The sequence below is a fragment of the Onychostoma macrolepis genome, chromosome 12 (genome assembly GCF_012432095.1).
Source record: "Onychostoma macrolepis isolate SWU-2019 chromosome 12, ASM1243209v1, whole genome shotgun sequence".
Taxonomy (NCBI): Eukaryota; Metazoa; Chordata; class Actinopteri; order Cypriniformes; family Cyprinidae; genus Onychostoma; species Onychostoma macrolepis.
Genome location: NC_081166.1, coordinates 14,397,373 through 14,417,802, shown reverse-complemented (window position 1 = coordinate 14,417,802; position 20,430 = coordinate 14,397,373). Strand labels below are relative to the sequence as shown.

At 34.4% G+C, this 20,430-nt stretch overlaps 3 protein-coding genes across 5 annotated transcripts in view; 2 read left to right on the top strand and 1 right to left on the bottom strand.

The window, feature by feature from the left end:
• The window catches only part of psme4b (proteasome activator subunit 4b), a 33,149-nt gene extending 29,505 nt beyond the window's left edge, over positions 1 to 3,644 (top strand). For both annotated transcript variants that reach the window (XM_058793633.1, XM_058793632.1), the window contains 4 exons: positions 45 to 201; positions 1,419 to 1,552; positions 1,671 to 1,809; positions 2,048 to 3,644. In XM_058793633.1, coding sequence (XP_058649616.1) covers positions 45 to 201; positions 1,419 to 1,552; positions 1,671 to 1,805 — 426 coding nt within the window. In that variant the 3' untranslated portion in view covers positions 1,806 to 1,809; positions 2,048 to 3,644. The remainder of the gene's footprint in view (positions 1 to 44; positions 202 to 1,418; positions 1,553 to 1,670; positions 1,810 to 2,047) is intronic.
• Positions 3,645 to 5,535: 1,891 nt separating this feature from the next.
• Positions 5,536 to 12,464, bottom strand: chac2 (ChaC, cation transport regulator homolog 2 (E. coli)). The gene is made up of 3 exons (XM_058794130.1): positions 11,782 to 12,464; positions 11,611 to 11,646; positions 5,536 to 10,484 (listed from the first exon to the last, which is right to left on the bottom strand). The coding sequence occupies exons 1-3, from the start codon at positions 12,043 to 12,045 to the stop codon at positions 10,107 to 10,109; spliced, it is 678 nt and encodes a 225-aa protein (XP_058650113.1). The 5' UTR covers positions 12,046 to 12,464; the 3' UTR covers positions 5,536 to 10,106.
• A 550-nt stretch (positions 12,465 to 13,014) lies between these two features.
• On the top strand, positions 13,015 to 20,100 carry asb3 (ankyrin repeat and SOCS box containing 3). Of its 2 annotated transcripts, XM_058794129.1 has the most exons (10): positions 13,042 to 13,122; positions 13,499 to 13,708; positions 14,529 to 14,687; positions 14,791 to 14,903; positions 15,274 to 15,406; positions 17,450 to 17,627; positions 17,836 to 18,042; positions 18,134 to 18,403; positions 18,570 to 18,703; positions 19,844 to 20,100. In XM_058794129.1, the coding sequence occupies exons 2-10, from the start codon at positions 13,510 to 13,512 to the stop codon at positions 19,999 to 20,001; spliced, it is 1,551 nt and encodes a 516-aa protein (XP_058650112.1). In that variant the 5' UTR covers positions 13,042 to 13,122; positions 13,499 to 13,509; the 3' UTR covers positions 20,002 to 20,100. The 2 variants fall into 2 exon arrangements, with proteins under 2 accessions (XP_058650111.1, XP_058650112.1); XM_058794128.1 differs by having other exon boundaries at positions 13,015 to 13,708.
• Positions 20,101 to 20,430: the final 330 nt, after the last annotated feature.

Below are 20,430 nucleotides of genomic sequence, written 5' to 3'. Positions count from 1 at the left end.
CCTTGTTCATTAAACCTTCATCTCTTTGCATCTCTGTGCCTTAGGTGAGAGAGATGGCTGCCACCACTCTCAGCGGCTTCCTGCAGTGTAACTTCTTGGCAATGGATGCCTCCATGCAGACTCACTTTGAGGCTCTATGCAAAACCAGATTACCCAAAAAGAGGAAGAGAGGCTCTGTGGTGGACACTATTCCTTCAGTCGGTATGATCACACTTTAATCACATGCAGTGCTGTGCTGTTTGAATCGGAGCCATGGCGCAGTGGTAACATTTAATGCCTGCGAAATTTAAGAACCAAAGTCATTTAAGTTCAAGTCTGGTCTGGTCAAGTCCCATTCCCTCTGTCTAATTATTCTGCCACGAAAAGGCATGAGATGCCTGTAAATAAAATAATAAAAAAATAGCTCTAGTGTTTTATTTATGTGCATATTTTCTATTTTGAATATAAAATGTAAATATCCTTAAAACATGATACATTCACTTTGATAAGCAAAACTTCAAGTTCTGTTCAAGATAAATTACAAGTTTTTTTGTTTGTTTTTAATTTTGCTGCTCTGGTGAATTTATCTTGTTTTAAGGATATTTAGAATTTTTATTGGAAAACAAAATTATTTTAAGAATAAGTTAAAACACAATTTTTGAAACTTTTGTGTGTTTGAAAATCTTGTAAATATCTTTAAAAACAAAATAAATCAGATTATTTCTTTTTCTTTCAAAAGAATCTGAATATCCCTGTGGATTAGAAAAAATCTTGTATTTTTAAAAATATTTTTCTTTTTATTTGTATACTATTTTAAAAGGAAAAAGCCTTAATCATATTTATCTTTTCTAAAATGTTTTTATTTATATTATTTATTAGAAAACAAATACAATTTAATTAAAAATAAGTGTACAAAAATAAACTAAATCTGTTTATTAAAATAATGTTTTTTTTTACATTTATAGGTATATTCAGATAAAAATCAATTAAAAATTAAATCACAGTTTTTGAAATCATTTTGTTTTCTATTAAATCTTCTAAATATCCTTGAAACAAGATGAATCTGATTCCTCATTTTTTTCAAAAGTATTTGAATATCCCTGTGAATAAAACATCTAATTGTCTTTCTCTCTCTCTCTCTCTCTCTCTCTCTCTCTCTCTCTCTCTCTCTCTCTCTCTATATATATATATATATATATACACACCTCAAGAATCCTATTTATCTTGTCTTAAATGCTTTCATTTATATTATTTACTAGAAAACAAATACAATTTTATTAAAATAAAATGTAAAATAAGTACACAAAAATAAATTAAATTTGTTTATTAAAAAACATTTTTTTTTTTTAATTTAAAGGGATATTTAGATACTTTTACTGAAGAAAAAAAAAAAAAAAGAATCATTTTGCTGTACTTAACCCATGTTTGTCTATCCTCAGATCTGGTACGGCGTCACGCCGGCGTGTTGGGACTCAGTGCTTGCATCTTATCCAGCCCGTATGATGTCCCAACCTGGATGCCTCAGCTCCTCATGGACCTCAGCGCACACCTCAATGACACGCAGCCTATTGAGGTACACCGGTCACATCACAACAAACACAATTGCTTTCTGTCTCCCTCTTGTGCTCTTCGCTCTTAGGGCCCATTAAATCTAACAAAAATCAATACAAGCCTCTCTCCGTCTGATTTAGATGACCGTGAAAAAGACTCTGTCTAATTTCCGCCGTACTCATCACGACAACTGGCTGGAGCACAAGCAGCAGTTCACAGATGACCAGCTCGTGGTGCTCACAGACCTTCTCGTGTCACCCTGCTACTATGCATAGACGGGTACGTTACAAAGACCTGTTTGTTTCTTCATCAAACCACATTTCAAGAAATTTAGCATTGCATTACTTGCAGTGAATGGGTGCCGTCAGAATGAGTGTTCAAACAGCTGATTTTTGTGATTTGTTTTTATTTGCTGTTTGAACTCTGGCGGCATCCATTGTGACTCATAAATGAAATCTGTTTAGTCTATAAACGCTGCTTAATTGCATGATCATGACCTTTATCTGTTTCTTTACAGGTTGTGACGATGTTGCTGCAGGTTTTAGTTTAGTTTTTATATATATATATATATATATACATATACATACATACACACATACATATATATACATATATATACATATATTAGTATGTATATATTAGTATGTATATATATATATATGTGTGTGTATGTGTATATATATATATATATATATATATATATATATATATATATATATATATATACACACACACATAAAATATATATATACATGTATAAGAAATATCTTATGCATTCATGCGGGTGGGATGGGAGGACACAGATGCTCAGAATCTCAGCATCTTCAGCAGAACCTCTCGAACCCAGACCCAGGAGCCCACTAAACCACGAGCACATGATGAGAGGAGGGCAGGAGGCACATATAGGCACGAAGGAGACACTAGATGAGTGATTTAACGACCTAGACATATACTCTGTACGTACTGTTTGTATGTATATATCTAGCCCATATTTTTGCATTTCAACTATACTTAATATTTAAGGTTTACCAGTGCAGGAATGTACAGCCTGCAGTCTGTAATATTATTGTACAGATAGATTTTTTTCCTCTATAATCCTGTGTGTTGACATGAAGTGTGTGACGAAGGACAGAATGCCTATGGATCGCCCCATAAATCCAACTCCAAAGCCCCCATGATGCTCTCTGGCGAGGTTCTCAGTGATCTGAGCCTGTGAAGGTAGTCCAACAACTGAATCTGTTACGTTTAGAATTTGAAACCACTTAACTGGAAGATTTTTCGTCTTTTAGCATTTTGTTTTCAGTAAACATTTTACAGCTAGCAGCATGTGATTCTTGGTTAAGTGTCATTTTTGGCACACCAGCATCTTTTCAACCTAAACCTCCACAGTAATCTGATGCGACAGGCACCACTTTGTGTTGGCGATGGTTGCTCGACGCATCGGTAACTTGATGAAGAATATATACGGGCTGAGCCCTCGTTATTTATCATCACATGAGGACGCAAGTCTGAGTACTGTGATGTTATTGTGGTATGTGTGTCATTGTCCTGTGGCGCTCTGCTCACATGCCATCATAACAGGGTTTTGTTTTGTGTCGTATGTGTTTGTGTATTTTATGTGTATGTATGCATTAATGTACTGTACATATGCATTTATCTATGCATAAATGATTGACGCGTCTTCTAGCGAGAGCAGCCAGGCTGGATTCAGTATGAGAGTGCGTGGAAGGCAGTAGGATACATGTGCATGTTTGTTTGAGTGTGCATGTTTGTAGTTTGATCGTGTTTTGAGCCATTTCTTACTGGCATGTGACAGAATCCAGGATAGAATTTCTTTTTTTTTTTTTTTTCTCCTGTCACTCTTTTCTCCAGCCTCAGTACAGAAACACTTTAGATTGTCGTCTGAATCACACACAGCGCCAGGAAGGGCTTCAGGTTCTACTATGGTTAGCTCTGTTTTACATTTGGAAGTGTACATAACTGAAACATTATTTAGCTTAGTGCCAAAACTGCAGTGATTTTTCTCTATTTTTTTAGATGTTTGCTTTGTTTTACTCTCAAGGCCAATAAATGTACTGTTTTTAACAAATTAAAACACAAGGCCTCTTTTTTTCCCCACAGTGTTGTGTTTTTTTATTTTAATTATTATTATTATTGTCTGGGTCTCTCAATAAATATGCCATCATCATTATTAACTAGTAACAGTGGTGAACTCAACAAAGATCATGTACACAAAATGTCAATACAATAGACTTGTGCTAGAATAGAGTTGCAATTCTGACATATTTTTAAACAATAACTGGTAAATTATGAATAAAAAGTAGATAAACTCAAAAGCTTTGCTTGGGTGAATCTCAGGTAGAGTGAGACAGACAGACAGATAGAAAGACAGATAAGTAGTCTTTATGGAGGACACAATGCCAAGATGATTAATGGCTTTGACCTTTTGACCTTTCCCCCTCCCCCACACTGCCCACCCACGTCATGTTGACCCCGTGACCCGTTAATGAGATCCAGATGTTGCAGTCGGCACGCGTGAAATTCCGATGTTTGTACAAGTGTTTGTACATGTCCGACCGGTGACAGGAGATAAAATGAAGCCCTGTGGAATATTTTTGAAGATTTTATCCTTTTGAAGGTTTTGCCCATCTGTGGCCCACGTGTCTGGTTGCATTCCAAGGCATGGTGTGTTATAGACTCTCTCTGTATGGGTGTGTGAGAAAAATATATTGGACTTAAGGACAATAACAGAATAAATAAACAATTTTAACAGAATATAAGAGCATATCACAATATCCGTGTGCGTACCCACAATATAATATGATGACTGTATAAAAAGAAATTAAATAAAATATGTAACGTGATTAATAATGAGATGGGAATAAAACAATAAATAAAGAAACGGGTATAAAATCCTCTTACATCTTTTTTCCCAAGAGAAAAAGATTTCTACCTCGTGCAAGGACCCCCATTCTTCGAATGAGAGGTTTACAAAAAATCATGTTTAGTTTAAGTTAAAAGAAGAAATCTTTCTTTGAGATTCTCTGTCTCTTTTTCTCTCTTTCTCTCTTTCTCTCTCTCTCTCTCACTCACACACACACACACACACACACACACACACACACACACACACACACACACACGGACGGACGGATAAATTAAAATAAAAATATTTAACTTGACAAATAAATAAACAAATGGATAAAAATCCCCTTACATTTTTCTGTAAGAAAGGTTTCCTCTTGCAAGGACCCCCATTCTTCAAATGAGAGGTTTACAAAAAATTGTGTTCAGTTTAAGCTGGAAATGCTCCTCTCTCCCTCTCTCCCTCTCTCTCTCTCTCTCTCACTCACTCACTCACTTGGCCCCCACAGCGTAGGTTAAACAAGTATACAAACACACATTCAATCATTCAAGTCTTATTCTTTTCTTATATTTCTAAATGAATATAAATAAATTATGCGATCACACACGATATAAAACGGTGCAAACATTTACACTAGTTTTAGTCATCAATAAAAATATAAAAACGTACATTTTACCAGGAGCAGGGGAAAAAAAGAGTTTGTCATGTTAGAAAAAGTTATCGGTTGATTGTAATGAGGAACCAGTGACGTCGAAATAAGAAAAGGGGAAAACAATATATATATTTTAATAGGCCAAACGATAAGGGCTATTGTGGCTCCCGACATGTCTGGACATGTCAAATTTCTATGTTTTATGGATGCTTTCCATAGACATAATTCAATTCAATTCACTTCACATTTATTTGTATAGCTTTTCACAAAACAAATTGTTGCAAAGCAGTTTCTACATTATATTTAGAACCTTTAATATTTATATTTACATTTATATTGATGAATTTTATACAGTATCATCGCTTAAACCTACACATCACAGTAAACTTCATTTTTATATTTTCATAAACATCATTTAGTATAATTTAATAAAAAACGAATTTATTAAAAAAAAATGTATTTAATTTTAAAACATTTTGCTCATGGGTACAATCTTTTGGAGTATTACTACACTCCACAGACATTCTATGACACTACATAGACAATGATTTTTACTGTACACCTACCCATCACAAAAAAAAAAAAAAATCTGCATACTATTAGTAATTACTATTTTAATAAAATATTGTTTTTAAGCGATCTGAATTATGAGCACTCAAAGTTTAATCATAAACCACATTGTCATATCAGTGTAATACCTACATCATTATACAATTTTGTATCATAAGTCATATAAACAAACACGCACATAAACATTTCAAGCTAAAGAGAGACTTATCTCTATTTTAAAGAATATGGAAATATATAATTATATACAGTATGACAGCATGTTACTACCATGTTACTAAAGCAAATCATTCATCATTCATTTTAAACAAGTATTCAACATTTAAGTTTATTGAACTTATAAAACACAGAAACAAATATGTTGCTAAAGCAAAGCAAATCTTTTATTGTACATTTTATTCATGTATTCAACATTTACTTAACACTTCATTCTCTTCATTTAAATAATATGGTAATAAACAAAATATATAATTATATATGTCATAGTAACAAACATGTTACTAAAGCAAAACATTTATCATACATTTTTAAAAACTATTCAACATTTTGTATTGAACCTATAAAACACAATTCTCTTCTTTTTTTGGTAAAAAAACTGTGGTTATATAAAACATACTGTATAAAAATAAAACACTTTACATTATTCTGGGGGCAATGATGTTCATACTTAGAATTAAATGTTTACAAAATGTACCTAAGTTGGGAAATTAAGTCCTGCTTTGAGCTCTTCTCACTCACAAGAGTGAAATGTCAGTCTGAGTGGGGTGAGCTGATGCACGCACACACACACACACACACACACACACACACACACGCACGTTGGTTTTCTGAAAGAGCTTCTTGGCACTCTGTTAGGCTAATTGCTACATCTTGTAAAAACGGGCATAATAGGTCCCCTTTAAAGGAAACTTGTACTTAGTTTATTTTATCAGCCTTTTCTGAACCGATCTTTATCAGCGTGATAAATAACATATACTATCAATATTCAATTGGTTAACTATACTGAAAATATATGTAGAAAGTTACAATATGTGATGTATCCGCTTTGTATGCTTGTATTCAGGAAGGTCTGCAGTTCAGATTGGCATATGTAAGTTAGTTTTCAAACTTTTTCCCAAAATCAACTATTGTATTGTACATTTGTATAACACTTACTGATTTTAAATCATAAACTTGCTTTAAAGCTTGAAAAAAAGGTTACCAAATGTAGTTTCATATCTGTTTTGTTGTAACAAAGTCATTAATCAGTTCTCTTTGTTTCATAAGATTTACTTTTATTACTTCTACGAAGGTTCACGCTACTTTTATAAGACTGATAAATATGTGGTGAATGCACGATGAAACGAGAATCAGGCTACCAAATAAGTTTGACGCAATGTTTTTAAGAAAGGGATTTTGTTTATTTTTAAATACAACTAAACCAGATAAAATATTCTTCTTTCTTTTTGACAAACCTACATTTCAAATGATTTTTCCCCGAGGTGTTCATTATCCGAGTGGAACTGGTCTTATTTGGGGGTCTAAATAATGCGGGGGTCTAGATGAAGCTTCTTAACCGAACAAAGAAAACATATTTTACATTCATTCATCATATTTTATTCAATATTTTGCACGAGTAGCGTGGCTTCCTGACGATCGGGATTATGGATGACGCTGTACACATTTTGTTTGTTGGACTGTATATGTCGTTACTATAGGCGAGGCCTTCTCTCTAAGAGCCGTCAGCATTGTGTTTATAGAAATAAATGAAAATTAAGAAAATTACTCTCTACTTGAGAGCCATTAATATCGCTTCGGAGGATCTAACCCATAAACCCCGAAATTGAAAGTGTTAATGCACTGTAAAAAATGACCGTGATTTTAACGGTAAAAAACTGTGAAAATGCTACAGTAAAAACCTGTTAAATGGTTAACGGTAAGTTCCTGTACAATTTACAGGGAAAAAACGTAAACTGACATTCCCAGAATTCCCTGCATTGCATTTCAAATTTTGTTTGAATTTGATGTTTTTTTCTTTGAAATAACTGTTTCTTCTTATTTTTTCAGTTATGTTTATTAGGGTTGTATATTAATGTTTATTGCATATATCTCACCATGATGGCGTTTAGTGTTTGTGTGAATGACACTGAGCACCTTCTACATATGTTATTATTGAAAAGCTGCTTGTGATGGGCTTTGGTTCATCATGTGACTTTCTCATCACCACCTGCATTTGGTGGTTATCAGTGTATTTCAAAGGTACAAAACAGATTTCAGTATTCAATAGGTTGGTACATTAACATTATATCAGTTAATGAAATTACGGTATTTAACTGTAAATTTAAGTTAAACCCGTAAATCCTAAAATGTTGTTACCGTATTTTACCACAGCTGCCGGTTTTTTACCATAAATTCTAACGTGAATTAAAACAGTCAATCCAGATTCTAGGAAACGGCGACAACGCTCTATATAGATTAGGGCACAAAGTTTATCCCTTGAAAAGAATCGAATTTTGAAAAAGTTGTCTGACGCCGTGCAAAAGCTGATGGAGCGTGACTCTGGAAACTGATGCACACGGTCATCGAGCATGTGTGCGATCCGAATGATGATTCTACGGGAGATAACAAGTGTGTAAAAAATCTCAAGAACAAAATGGACGTTGTGCCAATCTGAACTGCAGTCCTTCCTGAATAACGTCATTGTGTGTGTGTGGATCTGTTTGGATTATTTTTAAAATAATCAAATTTTAAAAACACTGCAACAACCGCATTTATCAACATGATTTCTTTTGTAATATCATGTTTTGGCCTCATATTTACTAGGAATTTAATTGAAATCTTTGTAAAAATAAGAAAAGTAATTAATTAATTAAAATAATATAGATCTATGAGACTTGTGAACCCGTTTTAAGTGTTACCACTATTAATAAGCAGTCTTAACAACAAAAGCATGATGACTAAAACTAGTGTAAATGTTTGCATAGTTTTATATTGTGTGTGTGTGTGATCGCATAATTTATATTCATTTCATTTAAAAGAAGAGAATAAGACTCGAATGATTGAATGTGTGTTTGTATACTTGTTTAACCTACGCTGTGGGGGCCAAGTGTCCTCTCAAAGAGGGGAACATTTTGACTTTGCATGGGCCATTTTATTGAGCCCCATGAGAAAATTACTTAGAAAGCACATCAATTATTTATTTATTGTGATGAGTTAGTGTCAGGTTGTAAAATGTAATTATCTGTAGAAAAACTTAAAAAAAACTAATAGGAGTCTGTAATGTCACCATTTAGATAGCTAAGCAAACGTGTGTGTGTGTGTGTAAGAGAGAGAGAATCTCAAAGAAAGATTTATTCTTTAAACTTAAACTAATGAGGGTCCTTGCACGAGGTGGAAATCTTTTTTTCTTGGAAAAAATGTAAGAGGATTTTTTTACCCGTTTCTTTATTTATTGTTTTATTCCCATTTCATTATTAGTCTTGTTACATATTTTATTTAATTTATTTTTATGCAGTCATCATATTATATTGCGGGTACACACACACATATTGTGATATGCTCTTATATTCTGTTAAAATTGTTTATTTATTCTGTTATTGTCCTTAAGGCCAATATATTTTTCTCACACACCCATACAGAGAGAGTCTATAACACACCATGCCTTGGAATGCAACCAGACACGTGGGCCACAGATGGGAAAAACCCCCCGGATGTAGGGACGGACCATAAAATCTTCGGACATGTACAAACATCGGAATCGATTGCAACATCTGGATCTCATTAACAGGTCATGGGGTCAACATGACCTAGGTGGTTACGAATTATTCATAATTTAAAAAATGACCACATTAAAGTAAAACAATCTATAATATTTTTGTTAAGTAAAATGTTAGTGTGAATTTGGGTTGGAAATGAAATTAAAATTGTTAAATGTCATTAAAATGTTATACAATGGAAAATAATTATTTAAGATTTCAAGAACATGTTTAATTTGGTTTATTCAAATTATTATTATTATTATTTGAATTTTGGAGTAAATTGGTGACTTAAACGTTTATGTTCATGAGATTCACCTCGTTATGGCTTATTTGAAGATTAGGATGGTAAGGAACTTTAAAAATAAAGAGGAAATGGCTTTGTAACATATTCAAGTATCCGGAGTCAAATTAACCAGCCTCTGAAAAATAAATCATCCTTTCATTTACATTTTCATGGACGTAACAACGTTATGTGCAATATACTGAAATCCTTTCAAGTTCTTGATTTGTATCTCAAGGTTTAACGCGAGACAAATGATGTGAAATGTCACATCATAAAATCAAGTGTAGATTCAGTAGTGACTACCATATATTAAATAATCCTATTTAAAAACATAACAGTGGTTTAAGTACTGCTTATCTGACGCTTTATCAGGTAATCCCTTTAAGCATGCATCGGATATATGTGCAACAAAAAAATGGACTAAATTCCTGAGTTTTTCAGAAGATTAAGGACAAAGCAGACTATAGCAGATCACTCAATCTCCTTCTGCTTCTGCAGCTCCTTCACAAGACGCTCCAAAGAGAACAGGTGATCGTCTAAGTCTTCGGGTATTAGATGCCTGAGGGCTTCGGCGAGCTCAAACAGGTAATCTGTATTCTTGCCACTGGGGCCTACAGACTTCACAATCTGCTGAGCAATTGTCTCCAAAGGTGCTGGGCCAAGGTAATTTGGGTTGTCACAGGAGCCGATGTAGAGCAATGTGTCCTGCATTGGTTGGTGTTCTTCATCTTTGGGATGAAATGTAACAGTGATCACCCCATAGCCGCCTTTCTCTCTGTAGTCCAGATACTCTTTCACTTCCTTTTCTCGGCCTGATGGCAATTTATAAGCAACGCCCCATACACAGCCCTAACAGCAAATAGAGAGTGAACAAACAGGAAAAAAGTGGTTGGATTATTCACTTTTTGTTTGGATTACTCTCATTTGCATGTAGCATAAGACTTAAAAAATGTACATGTAAATGAAATATAGGTATGTAAATCTCATATACTATCATTAAATGATATATCACAAATATAATATAAAAAATATGGCACTTTCCGTTAATATTGTACAAAACAGGGTCTGAAACTCTTTTTAAAAAACATTAAATAAACGGTCAGATGCTGACTCAGAAGGTCATAAAATAATATAAAAAAAGTTCAAAAATATTAAATTTAATTTAATACAATTACAAATATTAAAGTGAATTAGAAGTAATTGTATAAAAAAAATCTGTGTATTCCCCATTTAAGGTGGGATATACAGACATTTGATTTGTTTCAAAACTAGCTAAATTTCATGCTAGGTTAATTATGTGTGATGATAATAGTTTATTTAAAAATTAATTAAAACCATTAATATTTCTGAAGTGGAATAAAAAAATAAATAGACATACTGTATACTGCATCAACATTATTAGGCTGGATACAGACTAAAATCATAAATATTTAACATTTTCATGCAAGGTTAATTATGTTACATAATTTATTTAAAAATAAAATACAATATTAATGTGAATTTAAAAAATATATTGACACTGTATAAAAAATACTTCATAATTTTAAGGTGGGATACAGAAATTCGATGTTTAAAACTGGCTACATTTCATTCAATGTCCTGTTATATAACATTTTTGTTTTAATATAAAATATTTTTAGTATATTTTATAATTATAATTTATATTAATTTAATGCTAGGCAATTATAAATGTAGTAGTATTAAATAATAGTTTATCAAAAATAAAATAATAATAATAATAATAATAATATATATATATATATATATATATATATATATATATATATATATATATATATATATATAAGTTTAAAAAAGTTCCTTCCATGCTTTAGGGGGGAAACAAAACATTGGGGTAAAAAAAAAAAAAAAGTGTACCGAATTCGAGGAACGTAACGTAATGTGCCATATATCGGCTCTGTATTGGTTTGAAACTTATAAATTGAGCAGTATTTAACAGGTTGACAGTTATTACCTCAGGGTCCTCTATTAATGTCACCACTCGCCCAGGCTGAAATAGAATCAATAAAAAGTAAAAGTGTTAATCGTACTGTGTAGTGCTCTGTCATCCTTAAAGGTCACTATGACTGGGCACCTGCTGTTCATAAACTCATATGGCTTTGATAGGGAATAATTGGGTCCATACCTTTCCAGGCACCCCGCGATGATCCGTACTTCCCTGCCAGAATCTGCGACTGAAACCTTTGACGAAACCCACTCGTTTCTCCTCGTATGGAAAGTCAACTTTCCAAATCAAAGATCCGTAACCAAAAACCCACATGCTTCTTGCTGACAGCTCAAGGTGTGTCTGACTCTGAACACATACTCCACTCATACATCGATGGACGGGAATTTTTAGGGCTCGTGCACCGCAAACGAGTATGGTTAGGTATGTTGACACCGGTGGCATAGGTGTGGACACAACACAGTAATTAGTATGCTAAAGAGCACAAAAGAAAGTCATAAGGTTACTTGCCAAGGGCAGATACAGATCTAGCCGAAAATATCTGGCATCAAGTCTCACACCCGTTGCCTTTTGATTTAGAAGCTGCCGTACACACTGCGCGTTACTGTTTATATAAGCTTTCGCTAAAAATGATAAACATAACGTAAAAAGCCGTACAGCATTAGTTGAATGTATGAACAAGCTGCTAGTAGAGATTATTTTTCAAAATAAAAGCCAGGTCACCGGCTTTAAAAATAAATACTTACAAAATAATAAATAAATAAACCTACCATGATAAACAGACTATCCACGATTATATTTTAAATAATAATAATTATTATTAATAAATAAATAAAAAGTAATAAGTACATAAATAAATAATAAATATACCATGATAACCAGACTATCCACCATTATATTAATACATTACTGGATATTTGCTGTAATAACTAGTAGCGAAGGCATTCTGATGAAACCTATATGGGGTTATATATTTTTTTTTTTTTATGTAAAGGAAGTTACATCTGTAGAGTTGAGCATAAAAAGAATCGCTTTTAAATATAAATATATGTTTGTTTGTTTATTTAATACGTAGTTTCATGTAACGTATATCACGCATATTAAAATTATATTTTTACGTTTTCTGACCATCCTTGGGAACCCTACTTGTTCAATAGACAAGCAATGCTTTAACGTTTGTTGTTTTGCTGTCTTACGTTATGTAATTATATCTAATTAAAGATCTGAATGAAGAACTCTGAACAAAAATGGCTTAAGCTAGATATTCTTAGTTATGTTTCCGTCTAGCGGGTGGATCAGATGAAAATATGTCAAACAAAATACTGGACTTGTTTTTATGATGATGTTGTTGTTGTTTTTATTTTCTCTTTTTTTTTTTATGGACGGAACGAAACATTACACACATGTGTTCCAGCCGGAGCTCTGAATCAGCCAATCAGAAAACAGCATCGGCGGAAATGTCCATTAAATTTATCTTGTCCTAAAACGACTGGATTGTGAATTCTGTCGTCACTTTTTCATGTGTGTACAGATGTTTTAGGACCGCGATATGATTTTTCTTTTTGTTGTCTTGTGGACATATATTAAAGATTCAAAGTGGGGAAGTCGAACTAGATTACTAGACTAGTATACTAGAAGTGGCAGAGGACAGCTGTTAACTTATTTTGCAATCAAAGCACCGTTATCTGCCCAGCTTATCATAATTATTGGTGTAACCTAGTATCAACTTGACCTGGTTGTGCATTATAGAGGTTTAACCTGTGGCACTGCAGTGTATATCAGGTGCAATTTAAGACCTGGAGCTGTCAACCTGCACTCAAGTCAGAGTCGCTGTGTGTACGTGAGCGAACACGAACTCTCAGTAATGTTTGAGGGATAGTGTTGTGTTTTTAAACAGACAATAATCAGATGGACTTCACGGAGTGCTATGGAGACACCTGCTCAGCCGTCGCGCTGGCAGCCCGGGAGGGGAAGGGTCGACGGGTGCAGAAGCTCATCCAGAGAGGCTTCGCGGTGGATGTGAAAGATAACCGGGGCTGGAACGCCCTGCATGAGGCTGCGGCAGCTGGATCAGCAGAGTGTGTGCGGCTTCTCCTCCCTGCAGCCGGTAACAACTTCAGATGGGGATTTAGCTGCTTTGAACGCGTGGAACATCACATAGAGTGACCTGTTTAGACAAGGAACGGATAGTTCACATAGAAATGCAAATTCTGGCATGTACTCAACCTCATGTCGTTCAAAACCTGTACGACTTTAAGTAAAGCACAAAAGGACATACTTGACAAAATGTTCACGCTGCTCTTTTCCATTGCTCATTTAATTATAAATTAATGGGGACTGGGGCCATAAATCTCAACAACACACATAATTGTGCAAGAACGTTTATCTTTACCACTTGTGCACCATTTGTCATATTTTAGGATAGTTTTGTGTGAAACAAAGTCTTGAAAATGGGACAGACAAGTGATTTTTCTTCTTCTCATTTTTAACGATTATTACCGTTAACCAAAACTGTTTTAAAATCATTTTGTAACTTTAAATAAAATGATTAACTAGAATAAAATGTTTAAAAAAACAAACTAATTTAATTTCATCTAGTTGCTAAGGCAGAATTTCAAATTTTTGTTTAATTTCATTTGAAGTACTAAAATAACTAAAACTGTAATAAAAACTACAGAGACATTTAAAATAATGACAAAAATGTCTTGTTTTTGCAGAAGAAACAAAATCAGTAAATAAAATCAATACAGTTTTTAATGAAAGGAATATCATTTTTTGGTGAACTATTAAAGATCAAGACCAATAATCAGAGCTCTTTTGACACTCTAGTATATTTAATCATTATTAAACTGTTTAAGATGCAGTACATGACTGTATCTTTTTCTCTAATGTGCAGTTCATTAGTTGTATGTCCCTGTTCACTTCAGTCAATTGCGAAGACTACGTCAACACTTTGACGCATAACTCAGAGACTCCTCTTTACTTTGCGGCGAGGAATGGACATCTCCGGGTAGTGAAGTGGCTTATCAAGGGTGGTGCAGACATTAACAGGACAACCAATGAACTCTCCTGTCCCCTCTTTGCAGGTAAACTCAAAGTACCTAGGATCACAATCTCCGATCATGTTAACCATGTGTATTTTTCCTCTTTTGAGCCTTGTTATATATTTGTCTCATTTTTTGTTCCTAGCTGTAGACGGTGGGCACAAAGATGTGGTGGAGCTGCTGGTGGAAAATGGGGCAGAAGTCAACGGGACTTACTCTGTGTCCGGCTGGTCTTGTCTCCATCAAGCTGTTTACAAGGTTATAGCTTTAATCTACAACTCTAATTTAAGATTGATGCTTTGGAAACATCAAAACTTGTACAAATACTACATTCACATGCCTTAAAAAGTTCTGCAGCTCTTCTTACTCACTTTTAAGTGTAAGTGCTTATCAACTAGTTATCAGGAAAAAACACATAACAACAATCACATGATTGCTACTTTTAAATTTATACCTCTTTCAATAAATGTTATACGTCTAAATGTTAAATTAAGCTTCAAATAATGAAAGCCCAAGGCCATTTTGCTTATTCTAATTTAATCAAGTTTTTAAATCCTACATCTAAGGCAGTAACCAAAGTCTTCCATCAAAAAACTGATGAAATAAACATCTGTAAAACCATTTCCAGGGCCATACTGAGTTTGTGAGGTACCTGGTGAGCATGTGCTCTCTGGAGGCAGTTGATGACTATGGGATCACATCATTATTTGTTGCTGCACAATATGGACATCACCAATGCTTAGAGATTCTTGCAAATGCCGGTGAGAACATTTCTTTAATGATTAACCCTGTACAAGCTTCATCTAGCCAATCATATGCTTCTCTTTTTGAACATTACATGCTTTGGTCAACGTTCACTCTTGCAACATCAGATTTATCGCTACTGTAGCGACACATTCTTCAGACACAGATAAAGAGTTTGATGTAAGGGTCAATGACATGCCGCTCATTTTTGTTCATATCTATTAATGGTAACACTTTAGAATAGGGAATACTTATCAACTATTAACTATGACTTTTCCCTCAATGAATTCCTAATTTGCTGCTTATTAATAGTTAGTAAGGTAGTTGTTTGGGTAGGATTAGGGATGTAGAATAAGGTCATGTAGAATAAGGCATTAATATGTGCTTAATTACTACTAATAAATGGCTAATATTCTATTAATATGCACGCTAATTAGTAACTAGTTAAGAGGCCTTAAAATAAAGTGTTACCCTATTAATTTATTCAGAAATGCAGTTCATAAATACAGGAACTTGAATACAATTATACTGAAAAGGCCCCTGTAGACCCTTGTGACTCTTTGTCCAGGTCAGTAAGTTTCTGAAAATAACAGATAATTGACTTTTTTTTATTAACAAGCAAGGTTAGTTTAGGTTGTGAAATGTCATGTGGTGCATTTATTATTATTTTTTAAATAAATACTTTTGTTCAGCAAGAATACATTAAATTGATCAAAAGTGACAATAAAGCCATTTATATGTCAAATTAAATAGTTCATATTCGGTCCATCTCATATCCTGAAAAGTCTGTCTTGACTAAAAATGAGCTCCTAAAACGTACTGCCAAATTCTGGAAGATAAATTCTTCAAAAAGTGGTACAAGAGGATGTGGTGCTGGTCCTTCATGAGTCACTTCAACTTATCTGTCTATAAAGCCTATAAAAAATTAGTCTTCATGTATTTCACAATACTTCAGCATGTTATTCTTATTAAGCGAGGATAATTTTTAAAAATTTTTACTCAAGCAAAGTCTCTGAGAATCTGACACCTTGTAGTTCTGGAGACTCCAGGAAGGTTGCAGTTCTGGAAAATAGTGGAGCTGGAGACTAAATGGTTCCTAAATGATTCTTCACATTAATTCTTAAATCTTTTGCAGTTAACGTGTCTTTTCTTCTCCACCTATTTTTTTTTCTGACCCCGCTGACCCAATGAGCATTTTGCTGTCCAATTTCTGTATTGCATTAGTTTTTAATATTTCTCATGGGATTTAATCATCTTTGACTCTATTTTGGCTTATTTTATCTGTAAAAGAAAACGTGCCTAATAATTCTGCACACCTGAAATAAGGATTTTTTCACTTCTAGCCTTCATGGACAATTATGTATCACTTATAAATGATTAAATACAAAATTAATAGTAGTTAGATTGATGTGGTTTGGAATTGGTAAAATGTGTTTGGGAAAAAAAATTATCAGAATATCAATGCGCCTAATAATTATGTATTTAGTATTATAATTATTATTATAACTTAGAACTATTATTTTCAAATAGAAAATGTTTTTTGATTGTACTAATATTTTAATTTTATATAAATTAAAATCTTATAATATTTAATATTTATAAATTGTACTAAGATTTTAATATTACTGTATTTTTGATCAAATAAATGCAGCCTATTTGACCATAAGAGACTTCCTTCAATAACAACAAAAAATCTTACCAATCCCACATTTTGAATGGTAGTGTATGTTTATAAATGTTTTATTATGAAAAATATATTTACAAACCTTTTAGGAAATTGTTTTATTTTTTTTACTTGATGGTTCCATTTTAGAGTCATTATAATAAAATTTCTCCTGAAAAAGTTTATAAAAGTCATATGAAACCACAATGAATATAAAGAAAATATTTCTAAAAACCTGGCATTACCTATATTTTTAAAAGATAATTTTCCTTTATGATGGGCATTATTTGTCATTGACCTAATACGTGTAATTGCTTATTAAATGAAGAAGGCAGAAGCCACACTGCAGTCGTGTATAAGAGTTTGGTTGCCTAAGCACAGGTTGTCTTTGCCACAGGGGCGAATGTGAACTGCCAGGCAAACGATCTGGCCACGCCGCTGCTCATTGCCGCTCAGGAGGGCCACGTACGGTGTGTGGAACTTTTACTGTCCCATGGAGCTGACCCCAACCTGTACTGCAATGAGGACTGCTGGCAGCTACCCATTCATGCTGCGGCCCAGTTCAGTCGGCTTAGGTATGGCAGTTCGGTCAATGACGTACTGGGTCTGTCAAATGGTTACGAAGACCATGCGACAGTTACTTAGTATAATGATGAACACATTTGAAAGCTAACCTTTAGTACTTTTTAAACAAAGATGTTGAGAGGGTAACTTTGGCCTTTATGAAATAAATTTTGATTAACTGCATTAATCTGGCTGCTCATCTCTTGTCGTTCTCTGTAGTATTTTAGAGAAGCTGATTCCGGTAACGAAGCGAGAATGTGACCGGGGCGAGGGAAAGGTCAGTCCAGTTTATTTGGCAGTACTTAGCGGACAAGCAGACAGCCTGCGGGCCTTGCTAAAGAAGGGCTACAGTCCAGACGCCCAAAGCTGTCGACAGTTTGGCTACAGCTGCCCTTTGGACATGGCTCTGTGGTGCAACTCTTGGAAGTATGACAAAGATGTACACTTGTGTCCCGCTTTTTATTTTAAACACAATCAGTTGGACAGTATGACACATTTTGTCCTGTTTGTCTCTCAGTTTGAACAGCGAGTGTCACCAGATTCGTGAAATCACTCTGATGCTCTTGGCAGCAGGGGCCCATGTGAGCATGGGCATCTATGCTTTTGCCTTACAAGGCCACGTACCAGAGCACCTTCCCTTGATCCTAGAGCACGCTGGCCTTCCTCGGGGTGACCGACTTGAAGAACTGGCCCATAGAGCCATTGGAGAGATGCAGAGTGGATCTTTCTGGCTCCCCCTGCTGCTCAAAGCAGGAATGGACCCCATGCTGCTCCTCCAGGACAAAATGTAAGCAACACATTGCGGTTGTTGTGCCACACAGGTTTTTATTTTAATCAAGAGTGGATTCACCATGCGTGCCTTTTAATAAATGATTGTACTTTATTAACGTCAGAGTTAAAAACCACAGTGTTAAGCTCTTCACTTCTGCCTGTTATGCTCTAATTGGGTGCAGGCTTGAAGAAGCTGAGAACAGAGTGCTTAATTTCTTTTTGGAGTTCATTAATTGGAAGACTCTGCCCTCCTCAATGCTTCAGATTCTCTCTCACCGTCGAGCAGATGGCACCTGGACGCCACGGAAGCATTTCGGTATGATCTGTACACTTTAAATCATATTGATGTGTGTGTATGTGTGGGTTTAATGACATTGAATGTTGCATATATCAAATATTTACAGTATATTCACAGTTATTTTGTTGGTGATATGAAATTAAAGGAATGGTTCATCCAAAAAATGTTGTCGTCATTTACTCACCCTCCAGTTTCTTTGTTGAACACAAAAAAAAAAGATATTTTGAAGAACCAAACAGTTATTGGTCCCCATTGACTCCCATAGTAGGGAAAGAAATACTATTTAAGTCAATGGGGACCAGCATTCTTCAAATGATCTTCATTTATGTTTAACACAAGATAGAAACTCCTACAGGTTAGGAACAACATGAGGGTGAGTAAATTATGACAAAATTTTCATTTTTGGGTGAACTATCCCTTTAAGAAACATAGTCAATGATTATATTACACTTTTTATGTCCATTTAGTTACCTTAAAGAGTAACATGGTGAATGATTTTATTACACTTTATTTGTCCATTAACTTTCCTAAAGAGTTTCTGCATTATAATATGTGATTAGCTCAATTTATTTTTTGGAATCAAATTGTTTCAACAAAGCAATTTAAAACCCACTCAGCCATTAACCCACTCAAAATAATGTTTGCATTAAAATGTTTTGTTACAAATCTGTTGGTAAATGTTGCAGTTTAATGCTATGCATTTTTTATATTGTATAAAATATCATTCTTCCATGATTATTTTAACTATTTAATCAATGTAAAATAGATGGCTGACTGAAAATGTTTACACACACACACACACACACACACACACACACACACACACACACACACACACACACAAGGGCTTCATTTATATTGTCAGAAATATTTTAATGTCATTTATGCCTGTGAAACCATGAAACATTTTTTTCAGGATTCTTTATGAATAGAACATTTAAAAGAACAGCATTTGAAATCGGAATTTATTGTAACAAAGTAAAAATCTTTACTGTCACTTTTGATCAATTCAGAATGCAGAATGCTGCTGAATGAAAGTATTGTTTGTCACAAATGATTTTTGAAAAAAACCTCTATATTGTCTTACTGTATTCCATAGCTATATCATCTGATGTGGTAAATGGCCACAGCTCAGTAACCTTTTGCCTTTGGTTCCAGAATCAGTCCCTGTCCTCACCCATCTGTGCAGACTGGCAGTGCGGGCAGCGGTGGGCAGCAGTGCTCTGTCTAAGACATCCTTCATCAAACAGCTGCCAATCCCCACACTGCTTCAAGACTACCTTCAGTTCAGCGACGTCTCAGGTTTGCTTACATAGCGGCCTGACTGTCAAGTGTGGCTAATTAAGTTATCTCAACTTGTTCCACTGCAGTATTTTGTATATAATGTTCATAAAATTTTAATGACTGCTCAATGACGCTGGACTCTGGCTCTTTTCATTACCTTGATATTTAGAAAATGTGGGAGGACAAATAGAGAATTCTACCAATTTATCTTCGCTGTTCTGTTCCCCTCTTACACAGCTGGCCTTCATACTGAGTTGGTGTTGAAATTCACCTCTGCTCCGTGTCTTTGGTCTGCCTCGTTATCTTCTCTCTCTCAGCGGCTCTCCTCTCTGTCTGCCTCCAAGGTCACTCTGCCTCAAAGACGCATACTCTCTTCGAATGTTAATTGCCAACGCAGCCACACTCATTCAGAGATGCTACTATCTGCCTTTGGTCGTGCTATTTATTTAACATTTTATGTT